Here is a 12,247-nt window from a genome sequence, read left to right as displayed (position 1 = left end):
ACTGACTAATGATACAAAAACCGACAATTTCTCACGATATCATTAAAGTATTGAGAAATTGTCTATTATTCAGAAGTAGGAAGGAAATCCGTTACGACTTGGGCAGATGGATGTATAATGATTTAATTAGTTATGAAATTGAAAGTTTTGATAGTAATTGAATAATGCAATACGCACAATGTTTCTGACATGAATACACAGTTTTAAATAACCAACAAATTTATTCTTTAGACAAATCTGGTGGTGAAGGCAGTGAATCTTCAGGAGTTGGTACCGCTGGTTCAGATTTTGTGGTTGCTACCACCAACGGCAGTTCCAATAACGGTGCAGGAAATGTTGGTTCCAATTCAAATGGAGGAGGAAGTATGGCCACATTTGATAGCGGAACGACAGTGGTTTGCTTGGAACCCTATTGTCCGCCTCCGTCCATGAATGGACATCTGGTTTTGCAGAGAGGAGAAGTCATTGAAGGTAATTGAGTAATATAATGATATCCATAAAATCCATACACCATAAAATTTGTATGGTACACACAACGAGCACTGGATGACAGGTACAGTAAAGTTGATACTTTTGGTGTTTTCACTGCTTATGTGTATTTTATAAAATATCAAAGAAATGGTTTTATAGAATGTATTGCAAATGCCATTAGACCTGTTGCTAAAAGGTTAGAAACATTTATTAAATTTGGGAGTAAAATCTAGCCATTTCTTTACAGTTTATAATCTATTTTAGAGGTTTAGTAATTTTTCTCTTGTTCTTACGAAACAAATTTATTCCTAGCTGTCTTCAGTTGTACCTACATCTCAAAACTTGAAATCTTGAAGTCTTTAATCTATTTATATCATTTCAATTCAGTGACTGCAACGACCGATTGTGGATTGCTGGAAGGAGTTACTAGAGCTGGTGCAGTTGGTTTGTTTCCGGCGCATTGTGTTCAGGAGGTCAGACTGCGCCACTCGTCAACAAGTAATCAGCCTCAAACCCATTCCGGTGGAGGACATCATCATCAGGAGAGACACTATAGTGCTACTGCTCCACGGATTAAGAAAACGTTAGTAATATAATATGACTGCAATAATTTAAGTTTGTTTTTACCAGATAAATATGTAGAACAGTTTTTGTTATTGGTGATATTGATACATTAGCATTATAAATTGCATACGTTGAAAGTGATGATGTCTTGTTCAACTTTTAAATTTTGATCTTAAAAGGCGTCTATTAGAGCCGAATGTGCAAAACTTATGAGTTCTATTGAATACGTAAATATAAAAATGGACATTATAGTGAACACTCAATCGATAGGTTACGATGAAAATTACTCACCTTAAAAATAGAGTACTAGTTATGTCATTTCCGATTTTTTTTATTTCAGCAACAATTCTCCCGGAACACCGTCAAACAACTACACACCTCGAGATGTGGTTTTGCACCGAGCCAGACGAGGTTTCGGATTTGTTTTACGTGGTGCCAAAGCATCATCGCCTCTGATGGCTCTCAGACCCTCTGAACGTTGTCCAGCTCTTCAATACTTGGACGATGTAGACCCCGGCGGCGCTGCTGATATGGCAGGATTGAAACCAGGAGATTTCTTACTTGCGGTAATAAAATATACCTGCCTATTTCTGTCTTCAAACTAATTTCAAATAATTTCACTAAATTATAGCCAGTTTGAATAAAGCATACTATAGTTTATTCTTAGTGCAGTTTTCATTTTTAATATTTTCTACGATTTAGATAAACGGCACCGATGTCAGCGCTGCATCTCACGAACGGGTCGTCGAACTGATCCGTGCTTCTGGCGAACTCGTCCAGATGACTGTGGTGTCTGCTCCAGCAAGTCACAACCCTGGACCTGGTGCATTCGACGAACCCGATATGGGTGGGGCTGATATGAATGGCAGTGGAGGAAATCCATATCATCAATCTATGAGACAACATTTTGCAACGTTACCGAGAAAGGTAAAAATAGTCTTTATTTTACTCATTCAATTTTTATCATTTGCCAAATCAGTCTTTACTATAACATTTGAGTCATATTTTGTAATATGATTTTATAATACATACTAGTATTAGGTGATCTTTGTACTCTTACAACGTGCTATTCAAAAAACCTTTAAGTCGATAATAACACCAATAACTTCACACATTTTTCAGGCCGGGGCAGGAATATTTCCTGGACAAACTGGCTCGGGTACTTTAGGGCGCGGCGGTCCGGCTCCTGCACCACCTCGACGTGACCCTCGAACAACTTTAAGCGTGGGTCGTGCGAGGGCTAAGAGCATGGTAGCAGGTTTAGGTACAAAAAAAACAGAAGATTCAGTGACCTAAAATTTATCAACTCATTAATATATATAATTTATTTTAGAAGGAGGTGGTGAAAAATCATCTGATGATTTGGATTCTACTGGAATATCGACGACGAAATCGAGTTCTGCCGAGTCTGTGCAGGTAAAGAAATTTTGGATATAATACAGAAATATACATTTTTCCTCAATACTATATTAATACATTTTTTCATAGATGTCTCCTCACTTATCTCGTTCCGATGGCAACCATTCCACATTCGCGTATTCTCAGCACGACAGTCCAGCCAGACATAGCATAAACCAGAGCACATCCGAATACGGAAGCCCAGGAGGTAATAGTAACCAGAATCCGAACCAGCCTAGAACTGCTAGTATAAGGCAGAGACCTTGTTCAAGTAGAATTACTGCTGCAGAATTGGAAGAATTGTTCCAACGTCAACAGAGTTCAACGACTGGTAGTGGAAACAGGTCAGTTGCATAATACATTATATAATATATAATTTTAGTTAAACAATATCAGTTTTTATTCGATATAGTCTTTCTAATTTGGTAAATTATCAGCATTAATTTGTTTTTGATTTATATTTGTCTACGATCAATGCAAATCATCTACTATTTTGACTTGTTTTCCAGAATATCGACAATGATGTGCAGTTCTCGGTTCCAATCTGGAATGGATCAAAGCCCACCAGGATCTCCAGCTAAACCTAGAGTATACGCTAGTGTTGCTGAAATGAAACGTAAAGGAAAGGTAATCAATAATTTTATATTAATTTTTATCCAACTCCTTCGAAAATATAAATCAATAAAACATTATTTTTTAGGCATCTATTAGAGCCAAGGCGGTAGCTGTACCTAGAGTAGAACTGCTCCATAGAGATTTTCACAGCACACCAGATTTAGCAGGGTTAGTTGAAGAGTTGTTTGAGTATTATACAATTCAAATTATATACATTAACTAATGATAATAAATCATTTATAACAGTAAACCGCTGGGTTCACCAGTTGCATCCAGTCTAAGTGCATCTGGTAGCTTAATTGGATCAAATAAATTGCCCAGTAATTCTTGGGGGACATGGAGTGTCAGTAGAGCCCGCCATCGCAGTGTCGAAGATGTCCAACATGCTGCAGGTATTTGTCACTCTATAGTGCTATTGCATAAGAATGAAATCATAATATATTTGCTAATTTTTACTATTTATAGGTGCTAGACAATTACCTCCCCCGACTCATCCTCCACCACCGCCTCCAACAACTGGTCAACTAGTTGCTGTTGATGTTTCTAGAGGCAAATCGGAATTGGATCAGACGTCAGGAAATACCACCAAAGGTTCGAAATTGACCTTATTGAATAACTATTTTGGTGTAAATAATTATATCAACAATTGTAGCTTATTAATGTTTTGATTATTAGCCCAAGAAAGCATTCCAAACAGCAGTGAAGTATCTGGAGATCCAAATGCAGTAATGTCAAGTTTTAGACCTGCAACTAGTGCCAAATTATATGCATCTCCACAAGATATTAGAGCTGTAGGGTATAGAGCAAAACAGCAAGAGCAATCAAGCAATAGAAATCAAGTAAGACTAATAGATTAATATTAAGATTTTGAAACTGAATGAATTAATTTTCATCATGCTCATTCATTATTTTTGCAGGTCCGAAAATCTCAAAGTATGCGTGATACCAGCCAGTCGTCGACATCAGTTCAGGACAACGCTGTGCAGCAACAAAATCAGCAAACTTCAAATCCTTATGCGCAACCTATCAGAAAGAATAGCATAAATAATGTAAGTCGTATATGGTAAAAGTCCAGTATACAGGAAAAATTAGTAACCAAGATTGATGATTTAACTTGTATTTCAATATTTAAGGGATTTTTGGTTAAATGAAAACGCAATTTGATATTAATATTAATAAGCAGTATTACCAAATCTATAGCCTATCAATTTTTATTTAGAAGAAAATATTAGAAGTCCAAAAACTGATAGTGATGATAGTGAGATGTTGTACCAGGATTTGGAATAAAAATTCTAAATACATTAATAATTGTATATTAGCGTCTGGTTACAGAATATTGAATACATAAATAGATTAAATCAATTTTTTAGACTGCAACTCTGCCTCCACCGATACCAGAGCCCGATTACAGTATGAGTGAATCTGATGAGGAGCAAATGCAAGGGAGGATCAGGTCCAACACTAATCCAAATCTGCAAAGTAATAGAATAGGGGTCACAATTCCCGTTTCGGGAGACAGGACACACGTGCAGAGAATCAAAGTTACACATGGAGATAATAATACTATTATTAATACAGGTTGGTACTTAACAATTAACTGGTATGAAATAAATTGTTTGGATTTTTTTTATACTAGTATGCATTATCTATGTTGCTTTGCTCTTGCCATATAATTGTCTACAGGAAAACATAAATAGTTTATTAAAGTAGCTATAAATGTTATTAAATGCCGCACTAAATAAATTTTCTTGGAAATACATAAGTATATTTTTATACGCATAATAAAATATTTGGAGCTGAAATAGTTTAGCACAATTTTTATTGAAAATTATTAAGTAATTCTATTTAACATTTTGATGTTACGGCTTGATCTTCAAACAAAAACTAGCCTGTGGTTTCAAAAAGTTGCCACAAAAATGAAACTGAAAGTTTCAATATATGTCAAAACGATTTTGTTAATAATTTATTACTTTATAGAATCACAACAACGAATAATACCATCAAATAATACTCCTAATGTTCAAGTCAAATCTCAAACCAATGGTGGAACTAACGGTAATGGATCAGCTAGCGAGACGAGTGGTAACAGCAATACGAGGTATTTAATAATTGATAAGATATTTTAATTTATTACTAAATATTCAGCATTTTTTTATTGTCCAATATCAATCATTTTGTATTTATTTTTACAGTGGTTCCAGTACAAATTCAACTTCTCTCGCGCATTCATTCTCAGTGGACGAGATACAGAAAATAAGGACGCGTCTTAAATGTTCAAAGTCATATCCAGATGATTTTCTAGAACAAAAAGAAAATCCTGCAGGAGATGGAGAACAAGATGGTGCCAATACCGACACCAATGTCACGAGAAATGAAACTGCCGGAGATAATTCTTCTAGCGGCGTCAGTTCAGACCAAGAAGGAGCTGATATAAATAGTAAAGGTAAAAAGAATTTAATTATACTATTTGATACTATAATAAAAATAAATAGTAGTAGAACTATCAACGCCTTATAATTTTATCAATTCTGTTTTATCAATTTTTAGGTAAATTTTCAGATCAAAACAAGCAACAACATGACAAGAAGTCTCCTGCTCCAACAAAATTGGGAACTAATACAGTTTCTCAATTGCGGCAACAACATCAACTAGAAATAAATGGAGGCATTCAGTCTAATTTAGGATTTTCCAAAACTATGCAGAGGCATAATAGTCTGACCAGAAAGCAGGCTAACTCGATTGCTCTGGCCCGGAATCAGGGAAGTAAAACGCTTGGCAGATCGGCAGCAGAAAGACTAGGTAAAGGAAAATAAAATAATAAACATTATTATTTTCTTAAGAAGAAGTTTTTTTTCATCAATGGATTTTTAGAATCCCATGTGTTAATTTTATGTTTTCTGGACGTTTCACGTAATTCTGAATTGTTTGTAAAAAATTAGAAAGGCATTCGAGAAAGTCTATCGTTGGTCCAAGCTATTTCTTTGTAATTGGCAGAAGTATAATCTTCTTTGTCCATGTTTTAGGAATTGCTTTGGTCAGTTTTTGGTAAAGATCGTTCTGCCCGTTTCTTTGTAATTAAATATCGAACTTCTTTAGGATTTTGATGAAACTTTGTACAATGATAGATTTCATAGTCTGAAATAACATATTAAAATATTATAGGCCTAGGATAAGCGGTTGAACTATAAAAATTCATCAAAGTTTGAGTTTTATGCGGAATCGGAATCTATGCCGAAGCACTATGGTGTTTTGTATTTAGCTACTGATTATAGTTTACGTTCACACTCAAATAAAATACATTTCTAGAACTCGAAATGGATTAAATTAAATGTGTTAAACAAATTAATTTATTTCATACAGCTACTGATAAAGTATGTTTCAAAGATATAAAATAAAAATGGTTTTTAATGAAAGCGAAATCTTTATTCTTGAAATAAATAATTGAACATTTTGCTTAGACAGCTATTACGTCACTCAATAAGTCTGTATGATAACACATAGATGATGTAGTTATGTAATCATCGATATGATTTGTAGGAAGTAACAACTTTAAGAAGATATATATCAAAATTTCATGACAATCCGACGATTAGTTTACAAAAGTTACAGAGGTTCAAGTGACGATACTTTTGAGTTTTTTGAAACCATGAATTCAAAGCAAATTTGAGGTTTGATATATCATTGCTTTTTGATGGGTAAAAATACCATTGCTGCCAAAGTATCTCTTGATAAGTGTTATCTGGAGTGTGCCAAATCGAGGCAAATGGTGGAGAAGTTGTTTGCTGATTTTAATCGTGAACACTGATGACGCTGAACGCTCTGAAAGGCCAATTGAGGTTACACGGAAAATACCAAAAAAGAACACCGAAACGTTTTGGAAAACCGAAAAATAGAATTGTCTGAGATAGTTGTCACGAATATTTGGATAGAAAAAATCCCTGTGCTAAATGGGTGCCGCGCGAACTCACATTTGACCAAAAACATAACGAGTTTAAGATTCGTAAGAGTATTTGGCACAGTCTCAATTGAAACAAAACTGAGTCTTTGCATCATAATACCACCATATTTATAACCTGCCTTCATCACTACAACCCGGAGTTGAATAGACGATTATTTAGCCGAGTGGACTAGACATGATGACGAGAAAAAATGCAAATAATCTGCTGGCTAGATTATAGCGTCAGCTTTTTGGGATTCGTGAGTAATGTCTTCATCAATATAATAGTATAATGTTATTGGAACATTTGAAGATTGAAATCGAAAAAACAGTCCCATTTGAACATCATGCTGCTCTATCAGGACAACGCACCAGGTCACAAATCCGTGAAAACAATGACCAAAACAAAAACATGAATTGGGTTTCGAATTGATTCACCACTCACTATATTCTCTAGATCTGTTCTCCAGCGTCCATATCCTGTTCTCCGATCTCAAAAGGATGCTCGTTCTGAATAAATTTTTGCCAAGTGATGAGATGATAGCTGAATTTTGTGGCATAGTACAAATCGTACTATAAAAATGGTTTCGAAAAGTTCGAAGTTTACTATAATCGGTATATCGTCTTCGAAGAAAACTATATTGAGTAAAAAAGAATTTTGGCAAAAAATTGGTTTTTCTTAGTTATCCTACGGACTTTTTGAGTGAAGTGATAATTCTTATTATTGTTGATAAAGTTGATTATTTACACGTATTTGCATGATTACGCAACTTGCCTTCTTTCGCTTATTACCTATCTGATTGTCCATAATGTAGCCATTATTTAGAAAAGTTTAAGAATACTTGTTCAACTATTTTGTTAATCATCAAAATTGGTTTTACTTAATTCTTTAAAATTTTATCGCTGTTATTTTTTTACTTAGAACTTGACCAAATATTACTATAGTTATATAATGCTAATAAATATTCAATTTTTCTAGGTATTGAGCAAACAACAGAATCATCCACCACCAAGCACCGCCAATTCGGCAACAAACTCTATCCCGATTCAAATCTCATAACAACATCATCACGACAAGCAGTATCATTAGCACGCCTGCCACCACCTGCAGAAGAAAACCTGACTTCTAACGTTTCGACACAGAATTCAAATGCTTCATCAGAAGTAGCCGAAGACACATTTGTGCCTCCTCCACCAGAATTCGTAGGTGGAGCGAGTGATAGAGTTCTAGCACCGCCTCCTCAGTTTTCGGACGCCCAAGGCAAAGTTAGGATTGTTGGAGCAGTTCCTAAGAATGGCAGATTAGGACATCACTAATGGAGAAAAGTTGATGTTGAGAACAATGGTGTGAGTGAATCAGAATTGGTAATATGACTCTAGAATATAAGTACCAAACTTGTTGGTAAGTTGCTTATTCTTACTTGGATGTAAAGATTGTTTACTGTTTATGTAATTATTATAAATGTAGAAATCGAAAAAGAATCTAGAAATCTTTGTTTAATCGGTCATACAATATTTTTTTCGATTTCTACTTTATATCGACTGAATTTCGATTTTGTCGAGTGTTTTGTGCAATATCTTTGGACGTGATATTTGGAATTTGCTTAAAATTAGAAAAAGTGGTGCCAAAATTAAACTACGTTTGCATAGAGTTTTGGAAGGCTTAGGTGAATATTTATATAAACTATTTATATGCAGATGAGTGATCAAGCATTTTTAGTAATAAAAATAGGACGTTTTGCTTTGAATCATAAACGATGATATGGAACTGAAAAAATTAGTATACTTAAGCTGCTAATTAAGCTTATGTTAAAATTAGTCGCTAAATAAATACGTTGTTTGTTTATTTAAGTATATACAGAAAATTGAAGGGATTTGTGTAACAAATGAGTGTAATGAAGAATTCTCGATTAATATTAACCTATTATTGATCAAACAAATGTTTTGATCGATTAAGTATGGTTAAGAAGAACCTGATTACAGTACTTTTATATGTATTAAACCATGCGGTACAAGACGTATTCATCTTCAATGTCAATTCTAATATTTCTGCATCTGTGAGGATATTCAATGAGACAAGAAAATTAAGGCTGCTCTGGTGTAAATCAGAAATGTACTCGGCACAATTCTCAAATAATTGTAGGCCCAACATTTAGTTTTTGTTTGGTGAATTTTCTTAAACATTATCCATATTGATTCAGATAGATGATCCGTACTTTAACTATTAATAACTTTACAAAATTATTCCTAACATTTGTGTTATATTTTCTCGGCAAGTCCTGATATAAATCATAAATGTATGATTAGTGAAATTATAATGATTTTTCAACAAATATTCGTACACTTTTTAAAAATTTTATAAGTGCTGCAGTTGCAAAACTTAAAATAAAAAATGTTGACCAATAATAATAAAAATAGTTACTGATGAAAACTTGGGTGTTTCATATGATTTATACATTGACTCAAAAATGAGTGAATCCAATTGAGTAATTCTCAATAAATTGAGTGAATCTGGATAAATTGAGTGAATGTGAATGAATTTAGTAATATTTTATTGCAAGTTATCTGCTAAATCAAATTAAATGGGCTGAAATTATGCGCCATCAAATGAAATTGTCAAAAATTTACCCAAATTACATATAATTATATAAAATTGGATCAAATGAATTCATTCCATTCAAATGGAATCAATATAAAATTTAATAAATTTGATGTAAAGTTAAACCAAATGATTCAAAATCAAATAATATTGAGTAAATTGTATAGAGTAAAATATATGTATCAAGTGCAAATTTGCTAAAATAGAGTAAAATCATAAAAATTGAGTGAATCCCAATTGAATTAAACTGTAAATGTGAGGAAGTCGAATAATATCCATTGAATTTGATTGTAATTTTGTTAAATTGACTTAAAATTAAAAAGTAAAAATTGGTTAATTGAGTGAAATTGAGTGAATCAAATAAAATGATTGATATAAATTTAAATTCTAGTAAGTTTGATCGGAATTAAATTAATTGATTACAAAACAAACAAAATAGAGCAACTAAGATTACATCATCTTAATGAATAAATTTGTTAAATTAGTTAAATTTGGGTAAAATTGTGTTAAATCCATTTACGACTTATTCCAGTAAAATGAACTAAAATCGAGTACATTGCATAAAGTTTAGCAAAATTTTAAGAAAATTAGTCTAAGTCATATGAGACACTTGAAATAGAACTTACTCGAAAAATTGTGGATAAAACCAAATTAAATATTGAAACAGTAACCCCAAAAAATGGGATTGCATCAATTTTATAGACAATCTACTATAAAAAATAAATTCATAAAATTTCAAAACACCATCTGACAAAAAAAAATCATTTTAAACCATTTATGACCAAAACTAAATGCATATAGGAATTGACACAATGCTAAATAAACGTGGCCAATTTTTATAAACAACAAAAAATTTTTTGTATATTTGTACAATTTGCAACAACCGTAAATCAAATCTGTAGGTTTAACCATTTTTACAGAAAATATAGAAAAAAATAGTTTTGATTGCACAGAACTTCGTTAACGGTTTCTATAATAATAAAATATTTATTAAGACTATCAATGTAATGGCTACAATATTAACTGTAAAACGATTAAAACAAATATTTTAAAAATCACGATTTTTAATTTTTTGCATCATAAACACAAAACTATCAAATTCCTTACATAATTTTTTTTTGTACTTTAAAATATTTAAAAAACATAAAAATACAATTCAGCTAGTAATAAAACATCAATTAATAAATCATCTTAAAAAAATACAAGAATTTTGTATTAAAATTATGATACTGCATCAAAACTCATCGTTTATGAATTTTATAAAATCTATCTTGTATCCAAAAGATTTTATTAAAATATTTGGCTATTAGAATAAAATGTCGATCGATTTAGTCATATATATATATATATTCGCCTAAATTTAGCGTAAATATATATATTTTAAATAATTTTTATTATTAATAAAGTTAGATATATTGATATCTAAACAAATGTAATACAGATGTAATACAAAGTCATTACTTTTATTTGGAACGTGTGATTGTAAATAAAATAAAATAATTATTATTAATATGCACTTATATATATATATATATATATATATATATATATATATATATATATATCCAATATTTGTTTATATTGTAGGCATACATGCTAATAAGATATGGTTTTCACATAAGAATCATTTTAAGATATATGGTTATAATATTACTATAGTAATTAGATAATTATTAACTGCTAATTAGATAATTAGATATTAATTTAATAATAAGGCTGTTGTATAAAAAATTACAAAGTGTGTACAAAAATTTTCAGCTGTAAAAACTTTTAATAAAAATAGAAATGTAAAGTTTTCCGTGGTAAGCTGGGAAATTTTTGTCTGTTTTTTAAAAATCAGTATTTTGGAAAATTTATTTCTTCTGGAACGTAATTCAAGCCATTTGAAGAGTTAGCGATTTTTTAGTATAAATTGACACATTTTTATAATATTATAAAACATTACCATAACCATAAATTAACAGCCAATCGCGTCGAATTAAAATATATATAATAAATAACAGTATGTCAAAATTACAAACAATTGTTTTAAACAATGAATATAATTTAAAAAAAAATACTAATTTAAAAAAGTAGTAATAAAGTGTAAATACTTACATACTTAATTGTAAAGTATTTTGAACAAAATTGTTAGAAAATTTAATTAACCAAAAACAAAAACATAACTACTATTTTAAATCAAAATGTTGTGTTAATTAAAATTGTAATCTTGTTTCTGTGTTTTTGCTAATTTTTTATTTTAAATATTGTTCAAATATTGTGTTTTCTGCCTTTGTATACATTTTTAACTAGATTTAATCAAATCAAATTTAATAATTTAATATCTTTCAAAATACTACTGCACATAAGTGTTTCTACAATAATTAAAAATTAATTATTAGTTTTATTCGACGAATTGGCTGCTAATTGTATCGAATAGTGTATATATAATTTGTTATATTTCTAGTAATAGCAATATAAAGATTATATAACCCTTTCCACTCGGATGCCACTGCTACGGCGGCAAAATTCATATAAATCTCGGAATTAGCTAGTGGAAGGGTTAAAATTTATTGAATTTATATAAAATGGTCTATGCTTACAATTACTATTCATCTATACTAAAAAAAACTCTAATAACTCTTAATAATAACAAAAGTAATCATCTAAACGTTCTAGAAGAA

The 12,247-nt window shown here is 31.3% G+C and overlaps 1 protein-coding gene across 1 annotated transcript in view; it reads left to right on the top strand.

The window, feature by feature from the left end:
* LOC113386618 overlaps positions 1–9,254 on the top strand; it is an 83,257-nt gene extending 74,003 nt beyond the window's left edge. Inside the window, exons 11-28 of the mRNA XM_026624389.1 lie at positions 232–471; positions 859–1,054; positions 1,376–1,601; positions 1,738–1,962; positions 2,158–2,299; positions 2,369–2,451; positions 2,524–2,777; positions 2,943–3,060; positions 3,134–3,216; positions 3,295–3,440; positions 3,514–3,639; positions 3,724–3,887; positions 3,966–4,097; positions 4,419–4,626; positions 5,026–5,146; positions 5,241–5,491; positions 5,596–5,847; positions 7,965–9,254. Of these exons, the coding sequence (XP_026480174.1) occupies positions 232–471; positions 859–1,054; positions 1,376–1,601; positions 1,738–1,962; positions 2,158–2,299; positions 2,369–2,451; positions 2,524–2,777; positions 2,943–3,060; positions 3,134–3,216; positions 3,295–3,440; positions 3,514–3,639; positions 3,724–3,887; positions 3,966–4,097; positions 4,419–4,626; positions 5,026–5,146; positions 5,241–5,491; positions 5,596–5,847; positions 7,965–8,302 (3,305 nt within the window). The 3' untranslated portion in view covers positions 8,303–9,254. The remainder of the gene's footprint in view (positions 1–231; positions 472–858; positions 1,055–1,375; positions 1,602–1,737; positions 1,963–2,157; positions 2,300–2,368; positions 2,452–2,523; positions 2,778–2,942; positions 3,061–3,133; positions 3,217–3,294; positions 3,441–3,513; positions 3,640–3,723; positions 3,888–3,965; positions 4,098–4,418; positions 4,627–5,025; positions 5,147–5,240; positions 5,492–5,595; positions 5,848–7,964) is intronic.
* Positions 9,255–12,247: the final 2,993 nt, after the last annotated feature.

Source organism: Ctenocephalides felis, unplaced genomic scaffold (assembly GCF_003426905.1).
Source record: "Ctenocephalides felis isolate EL2017-DRISC unplaced genomic scaffold, ASM342690v1 CF-g0.4_SCAFFOLD_00845, whole genome shotgun sequence".
Taxonomy (NCBI): domain Eukaryota; kingdom Metazoa; phylum Arthropoda; class Insecta; order Siphonaptera; family Pulicidae; genus Ctenocephalides; species Ctenocephalides felis.
Note: the sequence above shows the minus strand (reverse complement) of the source record. Positions and strands in the feature narration are given on the sequence as shown.